Source organism: Melanerpes formicivorus, unplaced genomic scaffold (assembly GCF_026170545.1).
Source record: "Melanerpes formicivorus ecotype bairdi unplaced genomic scaffold, bMelFor1.0.p_v2 SCAF_80, whole genome shotgun sequence".
Classification (NCBI taxonomy): Eukaryota; Metazoa; Chordata; class Aves; order Piciformes; family Picidae; genus Melanerpes; species Melanerpes formicivorus.
This window is the reverse complement of record NW_027142432.1, coordinates 3,021,057-3,047,685: the sequence shown is the minus strand read 5'-3', so window position 1 is coordinate 3,047,685 and position 26,629 is coordinate 3,021,057. Positions and strand designations below refer to the sequence as shown.

The following is a 26,629-nucleotide window of genomic DNA, read 5'->3' as shown; positions in this document are numbered from 1 at the left end:
GGCAAACTTGGGTCCCAAAGGGGCCAATTTAGGGCCAAAAGGAGTCAACAGGAGGCTAAAAAGGGACAATAAAGGCCAATTTGGGGCCAGAAAAGGCCAATTTATGGCCAAAAAGAGGCAATTTGGGGCCAAAAAGGGACAATAAATGCCATCTTGGGGCAAAAAAGAGACAATTTGGGGCTAAAAAGGGACAATAAAAGCCAATTTGGGGCCAAAAAGGGACAATTTGCGGCTAAAATGGGCCAATAAAGGCCAACTTGGGGCCAGAAAAGACCAATTTTGGTCAAGAAAGGACCAATAAGGGCAAATTTGGGGCCAAACTGGGGCCAAAAAGGGCCAATTTGTGGCTAAAAAGAGCCAATAACAGACAATTTGGGGCCAGAAAAGGCCAATTTTGGGGTAAAAAGAGCCAATTTGGTGTCAAAGAGGACCAATAAAGGCAATTTTGGGGCCAAAAAGGGACAATTTGTGGCTAAAAAGGGACAAAGAAGGCCAACTTGGGGCCAGAAAAGACCAATTTTGGTCAAAAAAGGACCAATAAGGGCAAATTTGGGGCCAAATTGGGGCCAAAAAGGGCCAATTTGGAATTAAGAAGGGACAATAAAGGCCAAACTGGGGCCAAAAAGTGTCAATTTGGGGCTAAAAAGAGCCAATAACGGCCAATTTGGGGCCAGAAAAGACAAATATGGGGTTAAAAAGAGACAATTAGGGGCCCAAAAGAGACAATAGAGGCCAACAAGAGCCAATTTGGGGCCCAAAATGGACAATAAAGGCCAACTAGGGGTCAAATGAAGCCCATTTGAGGCCAAAAAGGGCCAAAAAAGGACAAATTTGGGGCCAAAAGGACCAATAAAGGCCGATTTGGGACCAGAAAGCCAATCTGGGGACAATAAAGAGCCAATGTGAGGGCACAAAGGGCTAACAAAGCAAATTTGGGGGCAAAAACAGTCCATTTGGGGCTAAAAAGGGATGATGAAGGCCAACATGGGGCCAAAAAGGGACAATTAATGGCCAAAAAGGGACAATAAAGGCCAATTTGGGGCCAAAAAGAGGCAGTGTAGTCCAATTTATGGCCAAAAAGAGGAAATTTGGGGCTAAAAAGGGACAATAAGGGCCAATGTGGGGCCAAAAAGGGACAATTTAGGGCCAAAAAGGGACAATAAAGGCCAACTTGGGGCCAGAAAAGACCAATTTTGATCAAAAAAGGATCAATAAGGGTGAATTTGGGGGCAAATTGGGGCAAAAAAGGGCCAATTTGGAGCTAAAAAGGGACAATAAAGGCCAAACTGGGGCCAAAAAGAGCCAATTTGGGGGCCAAAAAGAGCCAATTTGGGGCCCAAAAGGGACAATAAAGGCCAACAAAAGCAAATTTGGGGCTATAAAGGGACAATAAAGGCCAACGTGGGGCCAAAAAGGGCCAACTTGGGGCTATAAAAGGACAATGAAGGCCAACCTGGGGACAAAGAGAGCCAATTTGGGTCTAAAAAGGGGCAATAAAAGCCAATTTGGGGCCAAAAAGAGACAATTGGGAGCTAAAAACAGACAATAAAGGTTAAGCTGGGGCCTAAAAGAGCCTCTCTGGGGCCTTAAAGGGCCAATAAAGGCCAACGTGGGGCCAAAAACAACCAAGTTGTGGCCAGAAAGGGACAATAAAGGCAAATTGGAGACCAAAAAGCCAAGTTGGGGCTAAAAAGGCACAATAAAGGCCAACTTGGGGCCAGAAAAGACCAATTTGTGGCAGAAAAAGACCAATAAGGGCCAATTTGGGGGCAAAATGGGGTAATGTGGGGCTAAAAAGGGGCAATAAAGGTGAATTTGGGGCCAGAAATGGCCAATTTTGGGGTCAAAAGGGGCAATTTAGGGCCAGAAAGGGCCACTTAGGGTCAGGCTGTGTCACAACCCCTCCCCCCCCAGTCCTCACCCTGCACTTCCCAGTGCAGAGGTTGGGGTCTCTGTGGGGGTGGGGGGGTGGCAAGAAGCCCCCATTAAGGGGGGGCCTGGTCCCAGTTTGGCCAGTTGCAGGCTCCCCCCCTCCAGAAAGCAGCCCTGGAGTGAGTGGAGCCCTGGGAGCAGCTGGTGCTGAGTGAGATCAGAGAGCTGCTGTGAGGCAGCAGAGAGAGGGCAGGAAATGGGGAGAGGAAGGGAGAAACTGGGGGGAAAAAGGGGGGGGGAGGAAGGGGAAGGGAGGGGGAAGGGAGGGGGAAGGGGGGGAAAGGGGAAGGGGAAGGGAGGGGGAAGGAAGGGGAAGGAGGGGGAAGGGAGAAGGGAAGGTGAAGGGGGAAGGAAGGGGGAAGGAAGGGGGAAGGAAGGGGGAAGGAAGGGGGAAGGAAGGGGGAAGGAAGGGGGAAGGAAGGGGGAAGGAAGGGGGAAGGAAGGGGGAAGGAAGGGGGAAGGAAGGGGGAAGGAAGGGGGAAGGAAGGGGGAAGGAAGGGGGAAGGAAGGGGGAAGGAAGGGGGAAGGAAGGGGGAAGGAAGGGGGAAGGAAGGGGGAAGGAAGGGGGAAGGAAGGGGGAAGGAAGGGGGAAGGAAGGGGGAAGGAAGGGGGAAGGAAGGGGGAAGGAAGGAAGCTTTTGGGGAGGGGGGGAGCAGGTCTCTAAAGACCTGGGGGGGGGGGGGGGGCAGGGTCTCTAAACTCCTAAGTGAGGTCCTCAAAGCCTTTGGGAGGACCTTAAAACCCTGGGGGGGGGCTAAAACCCTGGGGGGAGGTCCCCAAAGCCCCCCCAGATCCCTGGGGGGAGGCCTGAAGAAGAGCCCCAAGGCCCTGGGTGGGGGTTCAAACCCTTGGGGGGGTCTCAAGGCTCTGGGGGGGGTCCCAAGGCCCTGGGTGGGGGTTCAAACCCTTGGGGGGGGTCTCAAGGCTCTGGGGGGGGGGGGTCCCAAGGCCCTGGGTCAGGGCAGACCCAAACCCAACTCACCACAAACCCCTGGGGGGGGGGCAGGAGCTGCTCCTCAGGACCCCAAAGGACCCTCCCCAGATGTCTCCAAAGGCCTCTCCTGGGGGGGGGGGGAAGGTCCCCCAGGAGGTCTTGGCAAGGTCGAAAAGGGTCTGGGGGGGAGAGGAGGGAGCCCTGGGCTGGTTTGTAGGGGGCTGGGGGGGAGGGGCCTGAAGGGACCTGGAGTCAGCCAGGAGGGGCTGGGGGGGGTCCCAGGGGGGGTTGAGGGGGGCTGGGGGGGGCCTGAAGGTGCCAGGGATGAACTTAAAGGGGCTGGGGGTGTCTGGGGGGTGTCTGGGGGTGTCCTAAAGGGACCTGGGATGAGCTTAAAGGATCTGGGGGTGTCCTGGGATGGTTTGTAGAGGAGCTGAGGGGGAGTCCTGGGGTGGTTTGTGGGGGGCTGGGGAGGTCCTGCAGGGGCCTGAGATGAGCTTTAACAATCTGGGGGTGTCTTGGGGGGAACCTGGGGTGTCCTGAAGAGACCTGGGATGAGCTTAAAGGATCTGGGGGGGTCCTGGGGGACTCCTGAAGGGGCTTGGGAGGAACTAAAATGGTCCTGGGGTGGTTTGTAAGGGGTTGGGGGGGTCCTAGAGGGGCCTGGGATGAGCTTAAAGGATCTGGGGGTGTCTTGGGGGTGCCCTGGGGGGTCCTAAAGGGACCTGGAAGGAGCTTAAAAGGTCTGGGGGGGGTCCTAAGATGGTTTGTGGGGGGCTGGGGGGGTCCCAGGGTGGTTTGAGGGGGGCTGGAGAGATCCTAAAGGTGCCAGGGATGAGCTTAAAGGGTCTGGAGGTGTCTTGGGGGGGACTTGGGGGTGTCCTAAAGGGTCCTGGGAGGAGCTTAAAGGGTCTGGGGGAGTCCTGGGGTGGTTTGTGGGGGGCTGGGGGGGTCCTAGAAGGTCCTGGGAGGAGCTTAAAGGATCTGGGGGGGTCCTGGGATGGTTTGAGGAGGGATGGAGAGATGCTAAAGGTGCCAGGGAGGATCTAAAAGGGTCTGGGGGAGTCTTTTAAAGGGACCTGGGATGAACTACAAGGGTCTGGGAGTGGTCCCGGGGGCTGGGGGCGGGGCTGGGGGCGGGGCTGGCGTTGGTGCCGTGGGGCTCGGTCCCAGCCCTGCCCCCCCCTTGCGTCACGTGAGGGCAGGAGAAGGACGCAGGGGAAGGGCACAGCCGCTGCCACGCGGCTCCGGCGGCAGGAAGGCGACGGCGGCTCGGAGGGGGACAAAAAGCATCGCCCCGCGGCCGAGCTCCCGCCCTCAGCGCCGCTCCCCGGCCCCCTCAGCCCCTCCCGCCCCGCCGCAGCTCCCCAGCCGGCAGCTGCCGCTCGCCCGCCAGCACCTCCGGCACTTCTCCCGCGCTCCGGCCCCGCTGCCGCTCCCCACGGGGCAGCAACAATGGCGGCCGCGGCCGGCAGGGGCAGCTCCTGGCTGGGCCTCGGCAGCGCCCAGGGGGAGGAGCTGCCGCGCTCCCGCCGCCTCTCATTGGCTAAGGCTGCCCGGCCGTGGGCGGGGCTTCCGTTCCAGGCTGCTCCCTGCTTCCGCTCCCCGTCCCACGTGGCCGCAGCAGCCGGAGGGGCCGGGCCGGGGTCTCCCTCGCAGCGCTCTCTGCTCGCCAGCAGCCTGCCGGGGCCGGCGGCTCCCTATGCGCTGAGCTCTTCCTCCTTCTGCTGCACTGCTTCCCCCTCGTCCCGGTGTCCAGGTGGGGTGAGGGAGTCTGTGGGGCTGAGTTGGGGGTGGTGGGGTGGGGAACAGGGGATGTTCTCTGGGGGGCTGCGAGGGGTCGGGGAGGGTCGGTTGGGTTGGGGAGGGGTTTGTGGGGCAGGGATCCCTGTGGCTAGGTGGGGCTGGGGCGGGGGGGGAGCCTCTGCAGGGATCTAGGGGAAATCAGTGGGGGTTGTTTGGGGAGTTTCTGGGGATATGTGTTTGGGGGTCCATGGGATCCGGGGGAGATCGGTGGGGTACGGGTGGGGGTGGGTCTGTGAGGTCCGGGGGAGCTCTGCAAGCTTGGCGTTTGGGGTCCGTCCGGTTTGGGGGGGTGGTCGCTGTGATTGTGGGGACCTCTGTGCGGCTGTGGGGGTTTGGGGTGGTCGAGGAGGGCTGTGGGCTAGGGCAGAGGTGTGCAGGGTCGGTGAGCGTCGTCTGTGCTGTTCTGGGAGGGGTCTGTGCGGTTGCGGGTCCCCGGGTGGGGGTGGGGTGGGGGCTCGGTGGGGTTCCTTGTGGTGCTGCCTCCCCCTGGTGGGGGCAGCTGCAGGCCCCCTTTGGCTGCTGCTGTGTTGCAGGCGGAGCCATTGGTGGGCTGCAGGGGCTGTCCCTGGCCCTGTGTCCCTGTGTCCCTGTGCTGGGGGCTGGGCTGGCAGCAGAGCTGAGGTGGCAGCGGCGCTGTGGGGGCTGCTGTGTGCAGGAGAGGTGGTGGTGAGCGTGGGGTGTGGCTTGCAGCAGAGGCTGCTGTGGGGGTGTGTGGGGGAGCCCTGGGGGTTTGGAGGCTTTGTGGTGGCAGGTGCCGGGCGGCTGCTGTGCTGAAGGGCAGCGGCTGGGCTGAGGGCCAGGCGCGGGGGGGAGCTGTGGGCAGGCTGTGTGCTGGGTGCCGTGGGGGTGTCAGGCGTGGGTGCTGTGCTGAGCCTGAGCTTGGGAGCGCCTGGGGCTGGTGTCAGCTGTGGGGCGGTTTGGCTGTGCTGGGGGTGGTGGCATCCAAGGCCTCTGTGCTCTGCAAGCTCTTGAGGCACAAAGATTTTCTGGGGGGTTGCAGAGTGATTCTCAGTTTCTCTGCAGGCCTCCTGAGCACAGAAAGGCTCAGGGCAGGAGGAGCTTCTGCTGATGGTTGTTTTGTGCAGCCTTGGGTGTTGGATCAGTGTCTTGGCTGAGTTTGGTCCTTTCTCTTGTGGCCAAGTTGAGGTCCCTTTGGTTTTGGCAGCTGAGCACAGGTTGAGGCTTTTGCTGCAATGGTTTTTGTGCTGGCAGCATTGTGTGCTGCCAGCTGGAGTGCTGTGTGCAGCTGTGATGCCCCCAAGAGGGGCAGGAGGTTGAGCTGTTGGAGGGGGTGTGTAGGAGGCCCTGGGGGTGGTGGGAGGGCTGTGGCAGCTCCCCTGTGGGGGTTGGCTGTGAGAGTTGTGTTTGTTGAGGCTGGAGATGAGAAGGCTGTCAGGAGAGGTTGGAGCAGCCTTGTGGTAGCTGCTGGGGGCTGCAGGAGAGCTGGGGAGGGACTTTGGTGAGGGGCTGGGAGTGATGGGCTGAGGGGGACTGGATTGAAGGTTGAGGAGGGCAGATTTGGAGTGGAGCTTGGGAGGCAATAGTTTGGAGTGGGGGTGGTGAGAGCCTGGAGCAGGTTGGGCAGGGAGGTGCTGGCTGCCCCCTCCCTGGAGGTGCTGAGGGTGAGGTTGGATGAGGGCTTGAGCAGCGTGGTGTGGTGGAAGGTGTCTGTGGGCATGGCAGGGGGTTGTGAAACTGGCTCTGAGCCTGGGGGCCTGGGTGTGAGATTGGGAAGTGGTTCTGACCTTAGTTGCTGGCTCTGGGCTTGGGGTGTGGTTCCTGACCTCAGGGCATGTCTCTGAGGTCAGGGTCTGGTTCCTGGGCTTGTAAATGACTCCAACCTTGGTTGCTGGCTCTGGAGCTTGGTTCTGGCCTTTGTTGCTCGTTCTGGAACCAAAAGTGCAGACTCAGCTCCCAAGCTCAGAGCCAGCAACTAAGGTCAGAGCCACTTCCCAAGCTCAGGAACCAGCCTCCAAGCTCCACTACAAGAACAAAGGTCAGAACCAAGCTCCAGAGCCAGCCCCCACAAGCTCAAGAGCCAGCCAGAAAGGTCAGAAACACTTCCCAAGCTCAAGCAGCAGCAGCTAAGATCAGAACCTCTTCCCAAGCTCAGACCTAGCAACTAAGGTCAGAACAATTCCCAAGCTCACAGCCAGCCCCCAAGTTCAAGAGCCAGCCCCTATGCTCCACCCTTCCAGCTGCAGTGGCAGTGGAGGTGGGGGACACAGGGCCATGGGAGAGCCAAGGCAGCAGGGCCATGGATGGGCTGGGACTGAGAGAGGGGCCTGGGAGTGTTCAGGCAGGAATTAGGCCTTGTCCCCCAGAAAGGGGAGAGGATGCAGGGCCCAGGTGGCAAATGTGTGTGCAGGGAATGGCAGAATCTGGTAGCATTTGAGGAGGTGAAAGGAGTGAATTGTGCTGCAGCTCTGCCTGTGTCAGCTGGGAGATGAACAGCAGCCCACGGGCACTGTGCCCTCCCATCCAACCTCATTTTCTCTTGGGGATGTGGAGTGGCAGCTCCAGGAGAACTATAAAGAGCAAGCTGAGAGAAATGGTCAGGGAGAGAATGAAGCCAAACCCTTTCCAGTGAGTCTTTTTGGGTTGCAGGTGTGTGAAGGGTGCTGGAGGTGTGAGATTTGGGCAGGAGTCAGAGACTCCTCCAGCATCCCAGTAAGGACTGAAGAGGTTTAGCAAGAAGCTGCCCAAGTCCCTTCCTCTGTGCTGCATCTCCAGAGATAATGAAGCTCCCTTTGTGTGTGTCCTGAGGGCTGCTGTGATCTTCTGTTGGGGAGTGGGCAGCAGAGATGTGTGTGCAGGGCAGAGCTGAGCACAGAGTGTGTGGTGTGGGGGCAGGACCTGGGAGGAGAGCTGTGGCCAGAGCAAGATCTGCTGGCAAAGGCAGGTGCAGGCATCAGAGGCCTGGGCAGGCAGTGGGAGGAAGCTTTAGGCAAGGGCTGGGAGAGGCTGTGTGGAGGCAGCTGTGTTGTGGTGCTGGCCTGCAGCTGCGTGCTGGGGGCTGTGTGCTGGGGGCTGTGTGCTGGGCAAGGAGCTGAGTCCGCAGTTAGTCTCATAGTATCATAGTATCAGTCGGGGTTGAAGGGACCACAAGGATCATCTAGCTCCAACCCCCTGCCATGGGCAGGGACACCCCACACTAGATCAGGCTGGCCAGAGCCTCATCCAGCCTGGGCTTAAACACCTCCAGGGATGGGGCCTCAACCACCTCCCTAGACAACTCATTCCAGGGCTTCACCACTCTCATGGTGAAGAACCTCCTCCTCACATCCGGCCTCAACCTTGTTGAGGTCTCCCATCTTGATCCGCCCTGGGAGTGTGCTGTGGCTGTGCTGCTGGGCTTGGGAGCTGCCCCCAGCAAGGCTGAGCTGTGCTGCCTGGTTCTGGGCAGTGCTGAACCATCCCTTGCAGATCAGTGCTCTCCTCTGAGCCGTTTGCTTCTCTCTGTCAGGGGCTGAGTCCTCTCTCCATCATCCCTGCCCCTGTGTGCTGTGGAAGAGCAGAGTTTGCAGATCTGCCCCTTGGAGCAGCCCAACAGTTAAGAAACCCAGAGTGGGTTAACAGCAGGACCCCAGCCCCCAGGGCAGCTCCCAACCTCCTCCACCTCCTCCTGTCCAGCATATTTCACCTCTCCAGGAGCTCTGAGGCCCATCAGGTGTTGTGGGAGTTGAGGAATGCTCCAGGCTGCTGGGGTGAGTTGTGAGCAGGGGATGATGTTTGGGGGTTGGGATCTGGAGGGTGGTGGGAGAAGGTTGGAGGTGGTTTGGTGTTCCTTGTTCAGTGCTGCTGCCTCCATTGTCTGAGCCAGGGGAGATCAAAGGACAGGGCCTGGTCCAGGAACCACCCTGCCATGGCCACCAGGGTTGAGCAGAGTAGGACAAGACCATGTGTAAGTCCCAGGGTGCCTCAGCGCACTGATCACAGGAACCTGGGGTCTCAGCACAGGTATTAGAGGTCTGTGCCCACACTGTGGCAGAAACTGAAGGTTTGAGGTCCCCTCTGTACTCTCTCCCCCAGCTGGGTGTTGGGAGTCAGGGACTGTCATGACCTAGGCAGGATCTGAAGGTTTGAGATCCTGGGCTCAGGTGCTTCCATCTTCCCTATTGCAGAGCTGTGACCCCTTCCTGCCACAGTATGGCCTCACAGAAGAACCCAGACAAGAGCTGGGAGGAGAAGCAGCACCCAGAGATCAAGTTGGAGAAGCCAATGTGCAGTCCCAAGTTAGAGGAGGATGAGGAGGAAAAAGAGGACAAGATGGAGGATGATGCTGAGAATGACAACTGTGAAGAGGATGATAATGATGATGATGAAGGTGACCAGGATGAGGGGGAGGAATGTATGGAGGAGGATGAAGCCAGAGCAGGTCCCTCAGTGTCACCCAAAGAGCTGAATGAGTGCCTTGAGTGTGGGCAGAGCTTCCCAGGTGGCTCAGAGCTAGTGCAGCACCACTGCCCACAGCCTGGCACCCGGCCCTTCATTTGTGGTGACTGTGGCAAGAGGTTCCGCAGGAACTCTCATCTCAGCCAGCACCGCCGCACCCACACTGGAGAGAAACCGTTCACTTGTGCTGACTGTGGACAGAGCTTCACCCAGCGCTATAGTCTCACCCGCCACTGCCTCACCCACACTGGAGAGAAGCCCTTCTCTTGTGACAGCTGTGGCAAGCGGTTCAGGCAGATCTCTACTCTTAGGCAACACCATCTCAGCCACAACAGTGAGAAGGCCTTCACCTGCAGGGACTGCGGCAAGGGCTTCCAACACAGCTCCACTCTCACCATCCATCGCCGCATCCACACCGGAGAGCATCTGTTCCCCTGTGCTGAGTGCGGCAAGAGCTTTACCACGAGTACTAAATTCATCCAGCATCAACTTATCCATAATTGTGAGAGGCCGTACAGCTGTGCCGACTGCGGCAAGAGCTTCACCCGGAAGAGCCATCTCACAGAGCACCGTCGTGTGCACACTGGCGAGAAATCTTTCAGCTGTGCTGAGTGCGGTCAGGCCTTCAGCCGTAGAGATGCTCTCATTGACCACCACCGCACCCACACAGGTGAGAAACCTTTCACATGTGCTGACTGCGGGAGGAGCTTCAGCCACAGGAGCTATCTCATTGCTCACTGCCGCACCCACACTGGTGAAAAGCCATTCACCTGTACTGACTGTGGTAAGAGCTTCAGCCAGCGGCAAAATCTCATTCGCCACCGCCGCACCCACACTGGTGAGAAACCGGTCGCTTGTGCTGACTGTGGGAAGAGTTTCACCGAGAAGGGCTATCACAACAAGCACCGCTGCACCCACACCTGAAGAGAGCCTGCACTGCAGGGGAGGCATAAATCCACCTAAAATCTGTTGGGTAATCGTGACCCCTCTGAGAGGGCCTGTCCAGCACCAAAATCATCCCTTTTTCCTTTGCAGTTCTCAGGGACTGGGGGCACCACCAGCAACAAACCCTTCCGGCCCTTCTGAACACCAATTATTGCTAATGAGAGCAATTACAGTGCTGAGTCAGCACAGCTGGAGCTCCCAGTGGAGCTGGGCAGGGCTTTGCCAGGGTCTGTCTGGTTCTTCCCTTATGCTTTGTGTCTCCCTGGGGTAAGAAATCCTCTGTCCGTTGACCAATTGTCTCAATAAAACCCAAAAGTTACCCAAATCCTGTCTGTTTGCTTTTATTTCAGATATCCCTGCCTCAATGCCTGAATTTTGGGGGCATTTGCAGCCAAGGGATGGGGTGGAGCTGCGTGCCCAGTTGAGGGAGGGGAAAATGAGGGTCTCAGAGGAGTCTTGAGAGGAATCTCAGAGGCATTCTGCAGGGGCTTTCTGGTGATCTTAGGTGTTTGGGATTTGGATGGTCCTAGGACTGACTTTTGGGATCTTTGGAGTGTGTAGGGGGAAGCTCATGGAGATCTTTGGAAGAACTCAGAAAGCTTCTGTTGGCTTTCCACTCTGGGGCTGGAACAGGTTGAAGAGCTGAGAAGAGGTTAAGCTGCCTGTTCCCCCCCAAAACAGAAGTGAGGGAAAAATACACACATGAATCAAAAAACCCTCTGGGCTGGGATAAGGACTTGTGATAAGATCAAAAGAGTTGAATCCAAAGGAGATCTCATAGTGCACACTGACCTGAGGCTGTTTGCAGAAAGAAGCACAGCAGTCAGCAGCAGCAGCCAGGAGTTAAACCCCTGCAGCCCTCCTCCTCAGCAAAGAGCCAGCACCTGAGAGCCAGAACCCAACAGCAGCAACCAGAACAGGAAGCCTCCCATGTTGCCAACTGAACTTCAAGCCCTGTAGTACTTTGCTCCAGCCAGCACTGTCCCTGTGAAGGTGGCATGAGGCAGGATGGTGTGGAGTAATGGCAGCAAATTTCCAGTTTAACCTTTGATATTCCCAAGCCCTCATTCTGTGCCACCTGCACCGTGCCCAGCAGCAATCAGCAGCACACCTCAGGCACTGTCCATTCTCACTCCACAGGAGGTTGCTTTGCAGTACCCAGAGGGCTGCTCACTGCAGGTGCTCTGCAGCTCCACTCTGTTCCAGCACAGTCTGGATCAGTCCATGCCCAGTCCAAATGCTGCAAATGCTGGGGCTGTGTTTCCAGCTCTGGGGCAGTCTGAGACCAGTGACTCCTTCCATGCCTCCAAGTGAAAGCAAACTGTGGCTTGCATCCCAGGACTCAGCTTCCAACACATCCAGGTGTGGGGATCCTCCTGTCACACCAGAAACACAGATGGGTTCCACCCCTTGTGGTTTGATGGTGTCAGAGCACTCTGGGCACCTGTATCTACTAAAGCTTTATTCTCTCATGGGTTCAACTTGCCAGGCCATTGGTTCTGTACAGTCCAACAAACCAATTTGTGTCTCCCTTCCATCTGGTTGGAGGCAGAGCCCCTCTAATTCTGTCTTGGGTCCCTTGCATCTTGTGAAGATGCTTTGGCAGTCCCTTCAGGAGGACCAGAAGCAGTTTCAGCTTCCCTGCTCTTCTTAGCCCATTTCCCACTGGAAACTGAGGCAGCATCTCTGCGGAGACAATTCCCCTGTAAGTCACAGACTCCTGCAGCCAGGACTGGATTGGGTTTTCCCTTCCACTTCCTCCCTATGGTCATACAGGTAAAGCAGAGGGTGTGCTGTGCTGTGTGCCTCCCAGATTCTCTCCCTTGGACAGGGGAGCAGCTGCTCCTCATGGCTGAAACACAGGACTGTACAGCTGGGGAATAAAAGCTTCTTCTGGAGCTGATGGAACTTCTGGGACATTTCCTTCACAGCTGAGACACAGGCCTGGACAGAGGAGCAGAGATTTCCTTTGCCTTGCTGGGGCCTGCTGCTTGTTTCATCCACTGTTTGTCCTTGGTCATCTTCCAAAACCAGAGATAAGAACCAAGCCAGCAGCCCTGGCTCTTTCCCTTGTTCCCATGGGAACCCTGATCCTTCCTGGTCCTTTGCAGGATCAGCTGCTTTCCTTGTAAGCTTCTTTTTCCCTACAGGAGTGTTGCAGATGTGCCCTGGGGAATGAGCAGCAAGGATATCAATGAATAGATATATTGGTAGTCTATTGATATACAAACTATGCAGCAGGGGATTTAGTTTCCATTCACAGGCAGCAGTATTGGGTTGGTGGAACCACCTCTGCAGAGCGTTTGTGCCTGGGCACTTCAGAAGAACCAAATGAGTTCTAGAATTTAGAGTTGAAACTGATTGGAGAAGCAGTGGGGGAGGGGTTTGTCAGTGACCGGCAAACCCTCAACCCAGGACAGTTTCAGCACTACCTGAACCCAAATTCTATAAAGCAAAGGTTTGGCTTCCTCACGAGCTGAGAACCTCATGAAATCTTTCCTTGGTGATGTGTTTAGAGTCCTGACAGCGCGGCACGGCTGTGCCCTAATGAGGAACTAGAGAACGGCGCCGACCGCGTGGCTGTGCCGCAGGGTTGCTGCTTCTCCCAGAGCACAAAGGTCCTGGAGCCTCCCAGGGGAAGCTTCAGAGGCTTTTGCCGCTGGCTCCACGAAGCGCAGCACCTGGCAAAGGTTCCCCGCTCTGGGGGCTGTAGCGCTTCAGGACCGGTGGTGCACAGGGGCTGCCATGGTTTCCTCCCGTGGTGATGGCTCATGCGGCAGTTGACCCCACGCTCCACGGCACTGCCCCCAGCCGGGCAACAGTGGCAATGTGCAGCGAGGCCTTCTGGAGCTGCTTCAAGTCCCGGGCGAGGCGGACCGTAGCGGCACAGAGACGCACGCAGGCATAGGCACGGACACCAGCGTGGGGGGCACTTGTTTACCAAACAACTCCTATTTACCATTTGCCCCAAAGAATACTGCTCCAGTCAGCACCCACTGCTAACACAATAATTAACCAATCAACTGAGACTTTGCCAAATGAGCATAAGCACACGCCACAAACAGGGCAAACAAACATGTAGCCTGGGCCTTGTTTGCCATAGGGGTGGAAACATGCCCAGGCAGATTGTTGACCTGGACCCAGTGCTGCCAAGGTCCTGTCCCCCCCCCAACTCCAGAAGGGAGGGAAGACAAAGGGTATTTGAGTCACACACACAGAAGCATGTTCTGGTAATATATGGGGCACAATCCTGGTCATAAGCACCATTCACTACGAGGGGCAGCTGATCCTGGCACAGGCTGCTTCTCTGACACAGCTGTCATGCCTGTGGCACTGTCTGTAGGTCCAGAGACCTTCTCTTGCCCCTGAGCCCTCTGCACAGAGATGAGAAGGGCTCGAGGGGCATGGGCCAGGCCCAAGCACATTGCAGTGATTTCTGTCTCTCAGGAACTCCCAGGCTGACAACAGACTTTTCCCAAATCTTTCCCCAGCTGGGGAGGATTTTGCCCTTGCTCAGGCGTGAAATTCCAAAGCACCAGAGGTGACCACCAGCCTAAGAATTTGCCCCTCCCCTCCCCCACCCCCTGCCACTCCTCAGTATCCAGTATCTGGGCAGATCTCACAGTGGTTTCCTTGGGAGTGTCCTGTATTGTTCTGGATGAAACCAGAGCAAGCTGCCCAGCAGTGAACAGCACATCTCTGAGCCATTGCCCTAAGCTAACACTCAGCACCATCAGCAGTACAAACAGGACTGCAGCTCATCAGACCCCCCCAAAGAAAATCCATCAACAAAGTGAACACACCACAGGAAAGAAAATTTCTTTCTAACTCTGTTGACAAGCCTCAAGCCTTAATTGAATCCTCTTCTCTTCTCCTCTCTTTTTGTTGCCTCAATCCTGCCAAAATCTGTCCTCATTAAGGCATTTGCTTTCCTGCCCCACGTTGGGCTCCAGAAAAGGAATGTAATGGGTTCAGCTGAACCAGCAGCTTAACCTCTCTGCCTCCCCCAACACAGAACTGAGGGGAAAAGAACACCACACAAAACCTCTTTGTGTTAATACAGAAACAAATGAGAGAAGAGTTTCCTGAGCAAATCAGATCATCAGAATACAAAAGTACAGTGACCTCAGCCTGTGTGCAGAAAAGGCACAGTGGAAAGCAGCAGCAAGCAGCAGCAAGCAAGGCAAAAGCCCAAACCAGGGAGCTGCTCCCCTATCCCTCCCTGTCCCACTGCCATCCCAGCAGAGCAACCAACACCCAAAAAATCCCAGAACCCAGAAGCAGCAACTGGAACAGGGAGCCTCCCATGCTGCAACCTGAACTTCAAGCCCCATCATCCTTTGCTCCAGCCAGCACTTTCATTTCTGAGGCTGGCATGGCTGCAGCATGGTCTGGATAACAGCAGCAGAGTCAAATCAACCCATGACAATCAGGAGCCCCTCCAAGCGAAATGGAAAGAGCCTCTCAGCTTCTGTGAACAACTTACACTGCTTTGAAGGCAGCTGGACTTGCCACATGGATGCATTAGCTGAGAGCCCAGAAGAGCCCAGGGGGGCAGTGGAAGGTGACTTCAGAAGGATCCTTGAAGATGAAGCTCAGACAGACTTCATGATTTGTAGCTGGAACCTTGGTATTTCCTGCTGGGATCTCCTTTGGATTCAGAGACCTGTGACAACTCACAGGGTTAGGGTTTGGGAGGGACCTCTGGAGATCCCTGAGTCCCCCTGCCAGAACAGGACCATAGAATCTAGTGCAGGTCTCACAGGAACACATCCAGACAGGACTGGCAAGTCTCCAGAGAAGGAGACTCCACAACCTCTCTGGGCAGCCTGTTCCAGGGCTCTGTCACCCTTACAGCAAAGAAATTCTTCCTCCTGTTGAAGTGGAACTTCCTGTGCTGCAGTTTCCATCTTTTGCTCCTTGTCCTATCCCAGGGCACAATTGAGCAGAGGCTGTCCCTGCCTCTTGCTTCCTGACCCCCAGCCCTCAGATATTGATAAACACTGATCAGATGACCTCTCAGCCTTCTCCTCTCCAGATTAAACAGCCCCAGGCCTCTCAGCCTCTCCTCATCAGGCAGTGCTTCAGTCCCTTCAGCATCCTCACAGCCTCTGCAGCAGATCCCTGTCCCTCTTGAACTGGGGAGCCCAGAACTGGATGCAATATTCCAGGTGGGGCCTCCTCAGGGCAGAGTAGAGGGGGAGGAGAACCTCCCTGGATCTGCTGGCCACACTCTTCCAAATGCACCCCAGCATCCCATTGGCCTTCTTGGCCACCAGGGCACATTGCTGTCCCATGCAGAACTTGCTGCCCACCAGAACTCCCAAGTCTTCCATGGGGCTGCTCTCTAACTATTTGTTCCCTTGAGTGCTGTAGGGTTCACATTGCTCTGGACATTGCATGGTGCAGATCACGTCTAGTGAATCTGAGGCTAACCAGAAATTGCCAGTGGGTTCCTCTTAATCACATGGATCCTATCCCAGCAGGCAGTAGTGCAGGAGAAGGAACAGCAGACTGAAGAGAAGGAGAAAGGGAACTGAAAATCTCATCACCTGAATCTAGAAAGAAAGCCCTTGGTAGCAAATGTCCATTCTGGATGGACACAGAACACAACACAGAGAGCTGATGAGAGCAACTGCTGGGGGTGCACCAACTGCCCTAAGAACCCTAAGGAAGGGCTGGAGGGGGGAGGGCATTCACTGGAATTCCAATACCTGATAATACCTCTTGGACATACTGAGAATCACAGAATTGTCAGGGTTGGAAGGGACCTCAAGGACCATCCAGCTCCAACCCCCCTGCCATGGGCAGGGACACCTCACAACAGATCAGGCTGCTCAGAGTCACATCCAGCTTGGCCTTAAAACCGTCCAGGGATGAGACTTCCACCACCTCCCTGGGCAACCTGTGCCAGAGTCTCTCCACCCTCATGGGGAAGAATTTCTTCCTAACATCCAATCTGAATCTCCCCACTTCTAGTTTTGCTCCATTCTCCCCAGTCCTATCCCTACCCAACACCCTAAAAAGTCCCTCCCCAGCTTTCTAGTAGCCTCCTTCAGATACTGGAAGGCCACAAGAAGGACTCCTTGGAGCCTTCTCTTCTCCAGACTGAATGACCCCAACTCTCTCAGTCTGTCCTCAGAGCAGAGCAGCTCCAGCCGTCTGCTCACCCTGGTGGCCCTTCTCTGGAGACCTTCCAGCACCTCCAGATCCTTCTTGTAACAGATGCTCCAGAACTGGACACAGAGCTCCAGGTGTGGTCTCATCAGGATGGAGCAGGGGCTGAGAATCACTTCTCTGGCCCTGCTGGCCACGTTTCTCTTGATGCAGCCCAGGATACAATTGGCTCTCTGGGCTGCAAGTGCACACTGGTGGCTCCTGTTGAGCTTGTGGATGAATACTTCCCTTAAGGATAATCCAGAACTAGAAGCACAGGATGGGGATGGAAGAGGCTCCTGATCCAAAGAAGAGACATTCCAAATGTGTCCAGAGATGCAACCTAACTGATTAGCAAACATTGACTGCCTGAAGTCAAGGCACCTCTGTGGGGAAAACACTCAGGCTGTGCATCCATCCAGGTTGTCACCATCCCATAATAAGGAACAAACCCACAGGGTGGGCAGCACCAGGAGGAAAGGGAAAGTATTGGAGATGTGGCAGTAAAGGCAGGAAAAGATTACCCCTCAGCTGGTCAGGAATCTGTCCCCCTGGGGCCGTGCTCCCAAATACAACTGTGGCTGATCAGTGAGAGACTCCAAGTTGGGTCCAAGGAGATGTGAAATGGCACAAATGAAACACTGCTGCAAAGGAAAGGGCCTCTGCTTGGCACAGCTGTGCCTGATGGTTTCTGCCTTGCTCAGGAGAAAGTGAAGCAGAAAAGGCCATGGTGAAGATCTCTGCTCTTCCAGTCTGGAATAGGACTGCAGGTGCAGGATCAGCTTCCCAGGGAGGAGGGAAACAGGTTGCAGAAATAGCTGCTCAGGAGGGAATGGCTCCAGGCATGGTCTTTGCCTCAGAAGGAGGAGTGGGCACAGCACTGAACACAAGCTGCTGTGTTTCCATGGATCAGAGAGGAAGGATATCCATAGACATGGGTGAGAGATGGGAACAAAGCAGGATTGTGCAGGAAGGAGGAACCAGCACAAGTTCTGCACCATGAGGGTAGTGAAACAGTGGAACAGGTTGTCCAGGGACGTAGTTGGGGTCCCATCCCTGGAGATATTGAAGGTAAGGCTTGACAGGGCTCTGGGCAACCTGATCTAGTTGAGGCTGTCCCTGGGAAGGTTGGACAAGATAACCTTTGGAGGTCCCTTCCAGCCCAGCCCATTCTATGATCAGTGAGATATGGCAACCAAGCAGATTCTGCATGGAGTGTGTGATGAATATACTGGTGATTTATGTTAAAATGATAAGACTTAGAGTGCACTGGGATTAAGGGTGAGGATCTTGGGAGGCCAGTTTTGAGAGTAAAGGGGAAGAAACATATCTTGCAGACTTGCAAGGACACTGTCTGGTTAGTTGGAGACATCACAGCTGAGAAGGAGCTGTCTTAATGGTAAACATTTGGAACTAGGAATTTGTTTTCTTCAGATAAGAAGCCTGGACAACTGAGCATGGGTGAAAGTGGATGCTTTGACCCTTGAAGGGATTTGACCACCTATTCTAAGACTCATTATCATATGCCTGCCTTCCATTTAGCATAAGTTTGCTTATGTAGATGATGTAACTATGTAAGATGAAGAAAGCTATTGTAAGGCTGCTGTGGAGGTGGAGTTTTGTCCCCTCTCCAGCCCAGCACGCTGCTTTGCTTGCCTTTTATTGCCTTTTATTACCTTTTTATGATCTTTTAGTGCCAATAAAACTGTTACCAAAAACTTTTACCTGGAGTCATCTATAACACTCTGAACAGCTGTGCTCTGTCTGTGCTGGCAGGTGCTGACCTTCAACTAACCAGATAAGCAACTAATTCTTGCATACGCTTTGAGCTAACAGAATTTCCTCCTTAATAATTACCTTTTCTCTCTCTAACCCTTTCTGGGAAAAAAGGGAGGAATGGGTAGAAGGGGGGATAGTTGGGGAGACCCTCCTTGTTGGAGGAGGGAAAGGTTTTCTCTGTTATGTTCTTTGCTGTATATTTCTGTATATATTGTAAGTGCTGTATATTGCATATAGATTCACTGCATCTCATCCTGGTTGTAAATAGAGCTTATATTCATTTTTGCTTCTCCAACTGAGTTAGCCATGGTTTCTCTGTGGGGGGGAGAACTGAACTTTCTCTCACCACCACAGGGAATGTTGGGGGAGACACCACACAGCAGGCTATGCAAAGCTGCCTACACCCTGAATTATTTAACCATCTCTCTGAGTGGTATGAACCCTGCCATAGTAACTCATTTCTTGTCCTTGCAGTCTGTGAGCAATCCTTTGGCAGAAAAGGCCCCAGTGTGGGTCTGCAATTTACAGACCCTTGATTGGGAAGGCCCCTGGGATCTTGTGACCTGGGGCCATGGCTATGCTTGTGTTTCCACAGGTACCAGGGTCCAGTGGGTCTCTGCTTGTTGTGTTTGGCCTACTCCAGAGCATGATCAATGCAAACAATGCCCTCAGCCCACAACCAGTAAGTCCATGGGATAGCAAAACATTTGGGCAGCACTGCTGCATGCAGTAAATCAAACCTGGAATTTAAATGCCTGTCAAGATTAAATTGTAACATACCAGTAAGGTGTTTTGAGCATCAGGACATGTGGATGATAATTTGCTCTTGGCCCCATTAGAGCCTCAAGAATTAGATATTTCAGGGACTTTCCAAGCAGAAAGCTGTGTGTACCTGCAGCATAGATCTGGATCTGATCTAGTACTATGATCTTTAATCACACTCCCTTTGCCTTAAAGCCATGCAGGCTTAGCCTAACAGCTGAATGAGATGATCATGGAGGTATGAAGAACAAAGCTGAACACATAGCAGTCAGGGTAATCTTGCTTCAAATTGCTAGAGCAAAGCACCAGCTCAGCTAAGGGAACTGGCATCTTGGGTTGCAAAACAAGACAAGGAAGCATCAAAAGTCTTGCTTGAATTAGCCACTGATGAGGATAGTGTCAGCCATGCCAGCCTGCAAAATCGAGCTGCTGTTGGTTCTTTGTTATCAGCTCACAGTCAGGGCTGGGCAGAATTTGATGGTCTGTGTGGTACACACTGAAGTGATCATTCTAAACATAGACATAAGAGTATTACAAACTGGGTTGTGAATATTGCTGATTGGATTAATCCTGGTGTTGGCAGTGCCCTGTTCATTCTCATGCCTGCAAAGGGCCCTGCAGAAGAGAATGAGCCCTGGGCAAAAAGGAGGAATTGTAGATAAAGCAGGTGGCCATGGGCAGCTTTAACCTTGAACTAAGCAGAGCTCTGCCCTTGAATCACGAATGGAAACAACTCCAGGAAAGAAAGTCTGTGAACAACAAAGGAAGAAACAGAGAGAACTCCCCAGGCTACCAAAAGGGGGAGAGAGGTGCCTGGACACCAAGCCTAAACTTAAGTACAAAGGGCATATGGACACAGAAAGAAAAAGATATAAGCCATGATGTGTATGAATCAAGTGGCCTCTGCTGAGGGCTGGTGCTTGAGCACATCTTGGTGTCATCCTTTCTCTTGGCCACCAACACTGCACAGCCTTAGCTGTTGAGTTTTTCCAGTTCTCTGAATCACTTCTTCCTGTTGCTTGTTTGGCAAAACTTGAGTTTTCCCTTCCATCAGCTAGCCAGGAGAAGTTCTCACCTTTCACTGCCTGTTTTGGAATCTCTTGGTTTTGTCACAAGACATTGGTTTGGTCACCAGCTGTGTTCAGACTTTTCCCTTCACCTTCTGTGGCAGTTGAGGCTGGGTGCATTCTATTCCTGCCACATAAGCTACACCTCCTGTGTCCAGAGGGTCCAACTCCATAAGGTGGACACAGGAAACAGCCTATTTCATACCCATAATATCCTGCACCCTCAATGTCACAAGACATTGGTTTGGGTTTGCACTTCAGAGGCTGTGTAGACTTAATTTTCTTCTAAAATCTGTTTGTGCATTCATCCCAGATATTGAAGGGAAAGAGCTGCAAGCATGGGACAGTGTAGGAGAGGCAGCGGTAGGGATGGCCAAGGGCTCTGGCAAGGCTGAGAGGCCCAACAGGACCAAGGTCTTTGGCTCCTTGGCTCTGGCAGTTGCCTCTGCCACCAAGGCCTGTGAGGAGAAACTTTGCTTTGAGGCTTTGAGGTTCTTCTAGTCCAAGGGCAGTGGTCAGGGCTTGGCCTTTCTGCTTCACAGACCAAAGGCAAGTTTTTCTGCCCTGTACTTTGCCTTTGTCTCCCTGCAATCCTGGCCTCTAACAAGCTGCTCTAACGAGTCCCTGGGGAGCCTTTGTCAGTAACAAGCCTCAGTGAGGCCAATCAGTGCTTCAAGGTACTTTGGAGTTTGCTTCTGACTTGGACTTGTTGAGAGGCTTCTTGGCAGTACCTGAGGATGATGCAATCAGCCCCAAATACTCCATGGGGCTCATTAAATACTGCTGAACCTCTCATTATTGCCAAGGTTTCTGCAGCTAATTGGAGAGGTTTTTATTGCACAAAGCATCTGATAAAAAGTATTTTTAAAGGGACATTTCATTCCTTTTCAGCAGGAGTTGTCTCTTTGCAAGCAAACCATAGCAAAACCTGACAAGGTCCTACCCTGGTCACTGCTCATCTTCACTCCCCACTGCTACCAGCAGAGCCCAGAGCCACAGGTGAGGGGCCTTGTCAGGGGCTTGGGGTCAGGGCTTAGCCATTTGGATCAATGAAACCCCTCCAGGTTTGCTCAGCAGCAGAGGCATCTTTAGCTGCTTGTCCTGACCTGTCAGCACTGCCTCAGTTCTCTGCTCTTACCAGAGCCTGAAGATGCTTCAGTGCCTCCAGTGAAGCTTCCCTTGCATCCACTCTCTCCTTCTGCTCTAACCAAACCCTGGGGACCCTTTGCCAGTATGCTTCACTGGGACCCATTAAGAGTAGAAGAAACTTCAGAGTTTGAATCTGACTTTGACTTCTGGAGAGGTTTCATCAGCTTCCTCTCAGTCCCTCAGGTTTAGAGGGCACCAAAAGCCAACCAAGCAGGTATTAAAACACCATGGGCTGGTCCTCTGCTGCCCAATTGGGCCGCACTCCTGGGCTGGAGGGAGCTGCTGGCAAGCAGGCAGTGCTGAAGGAGATGGCTCTGGCCAGGAGCAGCTCCTCTGCACAGCAGGGCTGAGGACACTGCCAGAGGATCTCAGAGAGATGAGGAAGGCAGAGAGAGCTTTAAGGTTGCCAGGACTGGGAGGGTGACTGAGAGCTCACTGGAGAAGTCACTGCAGTCACTGACACAGTGAGGCTGTGGGTGCAGGACACTGCAGCTGTAGCTCCTGGAGGCATCTCCATCTCAGCAGCTGACGCTCAGCTGAAGGCTCCTGGAGTGTGCACACAGAAGGAGGATCAAAGCCCTTCAGTTCCATCCTGTGAGCAGCAGTGAGCAGAGCTGGGTAAGGAGAAGGCTTCACTCCCAGCCCCCTCTGCCTTCCTCTCTTCCCTTCAGCGTCTCTGCAGCACTACAGGCCTGGTCCCTGTTTCTCCACCTCTCCATGGCACTCTCATTCCCTGGGACTGGGCTGTTGGTAATTTTCTGTTCTGACACCAGAGGAATCTTCATGGCAATTCTGGGTCCCTGCTGCATTTGAAGCTGTGATGAACTCTGCCATGGGTTGGTAGTGATGGGACTGAGCTGATCCATTCCTCCTGCAGCTCAGGGACAGGGGTTACAATGAGGCTGAGAGAAGTGTGCCCTAACTTGTCATTGCCTTTCCCTCCTTGGACAGGTCTCCATGGCCACAGGCAGCAGATGTCCAACAGCAGCTCCATCACCCACTTCCTCCTCCTGCCATTCCCAGGCACAAGGCAGCTGCAGCTCCTGCACTTCTGCCTCTTCCTGGCCATCTACCTGGCTGCCCTGCTGGGCAATGGCCTCATCATCACCACCATAGCCTGGGACCACCACCTCCACACCCCCATGTACTTCTTCCTCCTCAACCTTGCCCTCCTTGACCTGGGTGCCATCTCCACCACTGTGCCAAAATCCATGGCCAATTCCCTGTGCGACACCAGGGACATCTCCTATGCAGGATGTGTTCTCCAAATCTTCTTTTTCATATTCCTAATTAATGCGGAGTATTTTCTCCTCACCACCATGTCCTATGATCGCTACGTTGCCATCTGCAGACCCCTGCACTATGAGACCCTCCTGGGCAGCAGAGTTTGTCTCCACCTGGCAGCAGCTGCCTGGGCCTCTGGCTTTCTCTATGCTCTGCTGCACACAGCCAATACATTTTCCCTGCCCCTATGCCAGAGCAATGTTGTGGACCAGTTCTTCTGTGAAGTCCCCCAGATCCTCAAGCTCTCCTGCTCCACATCCTACCTCAGGGAAGTTTGGCTTATTGTGGCCAGTGCCTCTTTAGTCTTTGTCTGTTTTGTGTTGATTGTGGTGTCCTATGTGCAGATCTTCAGGGCAGTACTGAGGATCCCCTCTCAGCAGGGACGCCACAAAGCCTTTGCCACCTGCCTCCCTCACCTGGCTGTGGTCTCCCTGTTTATCACCACTGCCTTCTTTGCCTACCTGAAGCCCTCCACCATCTCCTCCCCATCCCTGGACCTGGTGATGTCAGTTCTGTACTCAGTGTTGCCTCCAGCAGTGAACCCTCTCATCTACAGCCTGAGGAACCAGGAGCTCAAGGCTGCCCTGAGCAAACTGATCCCTGGATGCTTTCAGAAACAATAAACTCTTTGTCCTTTCCTGCAGAGCAGTTCTGATGTCACTCACAGTCTGGTTTCTCTCTTTTTGGCTGCTGCTGGTGCTGTTACCCTTGTGAGAATGTTGTTTCCCCACCAGAGTCTTCCTTCAGACCACTTCAGATTCCGTGCTGGCCTGTCTGCTGTGACCCAGAGACTGCAGACATCAGCAGCTGTGCTCCCTTGGTGTGCAACAAGCAAGGAAAACTTCTTCCCATCTAGAAGTTCATAACAGAGACAGAGGAGTCTTGTAAAACTTTATTTGAAGAAAGGGAGAGTCCACAGGACAACTCCCTGTGGGGTCTCTCATTGCTGAAGACACAGCTCCCCTTTCATCCTACATTTCTGGATGCAAATTTCCCTCTCCCTTTCCCCACCTGCTCAGGTACTCAGGATTTAGTCTTTCCTGAAAGCCCTGCTACATGTCCTCCTTCACATGAACCCTCCCTGTTTCATACATCCTATGCTCATTTAAATTAGGTTCTCCACTTCTCTGGGTGCAGAAGTTAATATTCAGTAGTCTGTTAAGCCTATGCTCTGGCCTAAAAGTTCAGCAGTTCAGGCTGTGTTCAGTGTCTGCTATCTTCGGACAGACCCCTACTGATTTACAGCAAGGTTCAAGGGGCCCCTTTGTGATTTACATACACATAGAGAAGGGGAACTGTCTGGTTCCTCCCTTTCTCTTCCAACTCCCTCTTAGCCAATTCTTCCTTTGTAAGGACACTCCCTCCTTTTGATCCCATCAATCCCTCCTCTCCCTGCTTTAATAATTGCCTTTACAAAATTCATTCACCATTAACTAAATCCTTTCCTCTTGGCTCATTTCTGATGTTGGTCTGATTTGCAGATACGTCATACTGCTCTTTTTTATAGCCTTTTCAGGCTCACTTCATATGGCTACAACCTGCACCTGCCTGACTGCAGAATAGATAAGCCATACAAACCAGGGTATCAGACATGGTAGAAAGATTAGAGCTGCTGTTGCACAAAGAGAGAAGAATGACACTCGTTTGACCCATGGCCCACCAGGAAACCAAGATAATGTGTCCCATTCCAGTCCTTTCCAGGTTTGGACTGGTCCATGAGCTATTTCCCTGCTGTTGGAGGCTATACTTATTGCTGCCTCCCCATTGGCCTCAGTCTTTAGGCACCAATCAGATGTATTAAACTTTCCACATCCACCTCCTTCCTCAGCTAATAGACAGTCTGGAGAGTCCATTTTGGTGCATTGCCTCTCGCACCTAAGTTTGGTGTTTGGCTAATAGCACAAAGTACTACTACAAAGGAAAAGTACAAAATAACAAAAAAAAAAAAAAAAAAAAAAATTTACTATAAAAACAAATTTAACATAATAATAATTTTTAAATACCAAAACAAACAAAAAACCATAAGGGATTGCTAACAAAAAATAACTATTAACAAAAAACATAAGGACTATTAGCAAGAAAAAATATTTACAAAAATTTAAAATGAAAAATAGGGGCAAAATATTAAGTACAAAAAAAGTTAAATAGAAAATAAAAAAGGAAAAAATAGAATAAAAAACAAATTAAAAAAATTAAATGAAAAAAATTAAAAATTAGATTATAAAATAACATTAAAAATTAATTAATACAAGATTAAATTATGATAAATAAAATTCAAGAAAAATTAAAAGCTATAAAAAAAATCAATAAATAAAAAAATAGATTTAAAAGAAAAATAAAATTACCAAAAAATTATTAAAAATTCTAGGCCAAAAACCACAGATAGCAACAAAAGAAAAAATATTTTAAAGGCATATTACATTAAAAATTAGATTTTAAAAATGAAATTAAAAAAATTAAAATTTAAAAATAAAAATTAATTAAAATAATATTAAAAAAAATAAAAATAATGTAATAATTTTTAAAAAGGTTAAAAAAAAAAAACCAAAACAAAATAAAATTTAAAAAATTTAAAAATAGATTAAATAAAAAAATTAAGATTTTAAAAAATTGAAATTAAAATATTAGAAATTTTAAAAATAGATTAAATAAAGCAAACATACAAAAAATAATTAAAATAGTTTTAAAAAAATAACATAAGATCAAAAAATAATAAATTTTTAAAATTGGATTAAAAATTAAAATTAAGAAAAATATTTTAAAATAAAACACTTAAAAATTAAAAATAAAAATAAAATTTAAAAAAATAAAAATAATAAAAACCAAAATTTAATAAAAGTTAAAAATCTATCAAGAAAAAATCAACAAAGCAAAAGAGAGGATGTATATTTTATAGCTAAGGGGGTTCAGTGATAGCAGCAAGAAATGTCTACCCCATGTCAACTGCAATCATCGCAATGAACAACGGCAGAGGAATCAAGGCCATGAGCACACAGCATTTCCCATGCAGTCGAACATCGATCACAACAACTGTTAGGATAATCTGGGATCAAAAGCATCACTCAGAAGAATGCACCACAGCACCGTGTGAGTTAGGACTGGCTGTTATGATTGTTTAATTGTTGTGTGACTAGAGAAAATGTTCCTATGGATTTCTATGTCACCTCACCAGTTTGCCTTAGTTTTAAATAGTTAATGGGAGAGTAAAATTTCCTTATAACACACCATGCATTCTCATTTTAGGTTAAAAACAAACAAACAAAGAAAAGGCCTAGGCCATGAAGTAGCCCAGGGTAAGCCAGGGATGGATCAGGACAGAGAGAAATAGAGAACTGAGAAGTGTCCTTGGTGTGCTGCGCCCTTGCTCTCCCAGCCTTGCACTGCTCTCCCTGTGCCTTGGGGGTTGATCACATCCTGCCAGCTCAGAATTAGAATTAATGGAATAGAATAAACCAGGTTGGAAGAGACCTTCAAGATCATCGCGTCCAACCTATCATCCAACACCACCTAATCATCTGTGCTTGGACCACAGCCAAAAGGGAGCTGATAGAAAACGTTGGAGGTCAAAATCTTCAGGGTCTGTGCAAGTGGCAACAGATCCCAGGATGATTCAGCATTAAAGGTTCCCCAGCTCAGAGAAACACCTGATGAAAGTCAATGATCTCCCCCTCTAAAAACAGTGACCCTAAAGCCAGAGCCTTGGAGCTCTTCTGGATCACAGCAGCTGTGTCCAGCATCTCCCCCACTCAGACATCTCTCAGGCACAACCTGCACCAAGGGCCAGCACCAAGTCAGACTTCTTCAGGCTCAGTTCTTTTGCCCTAAGAATGCCAAAGCTTTGTGAGGGTTTGCCCTGAGCTCCAGGAGAAGGAACCTGAACTCCCAGGCACCCTCTGCCAGCCACCTCTCCACCTCTCTGTGTCTTTGGACAGATGCCTTTGTTGTCACCAGGGGCAAGGTTTCTATCATGCACTGAACCCAGCCAGCACTGTCCCTGTATCTTTGTCCTTGGTGCTTCTCTCCAGGCACAGCCATAGAAATAGATTTGAATTCAGGATCCCTTGCAGCCAGTCAGGGTCAGCCTTGTCCTTGTCCACTCTGTCATTCAGAGGCTCTGTGATTAGAACACATTCTGCTGAATCACCTTGTAAGCCCCAGGTGGGCAGTGACAGCAATGGGGAGGTTGGGGAGGGTGAGGAGCAAAGTTGTCCATTCAATGTCAGACTGAAGGACAGATGTTCCTGCAAGTGCAGATGTCCTGCTGAGACAGCCTGGGTCAGTGTCACTTGGGGAATTATCATCTCTGCTCTGAACTGAAATGGAGTAAAATATTTTATCTTTGGCATAAAAAAATTGAGCTTTGTGAGGTGCACTTTGAAATCCTGAAGAAGATTGCAGAGACACAAACATCTCCTTAGGG

The 26,629-nt window shown here is 52.0% G+C and overlaps 2 protein-coding genes across 2 annotated transcripts in view; both read left to right on the top strand.

The window, feature by feature from the left end:
- LOC137454451 (zinc finger protein 721-like) overlaps positions 1–26,629 on the top strand; it is a 144,583-nt gene that overhangs the window by 82,527 nt on the left and 35,427 nt on the right. The window contains 2 exon segments of the mRNA XM_068164489.1: positions 9,147–9,941; positions 23,984–24,003. Of these exon segments, the coding sequence (XP_068020590.1) occupies positions 9,147–9,941; positions 23,984–24,003 (815 nt within the window).
- On the top strand, positions 21,900–22,802 carry LOC137454365 (olfactory receptor 14J1-like; the record flags this gene model as incomplete). The annotated part of the gene is made up of 1 exon (XM_068164412.1): positions 21,900–22,802. A coding segment is annotated over exon 1 (903 nt), but the record flags the coding sequence as incomplete, so codon positions are not given.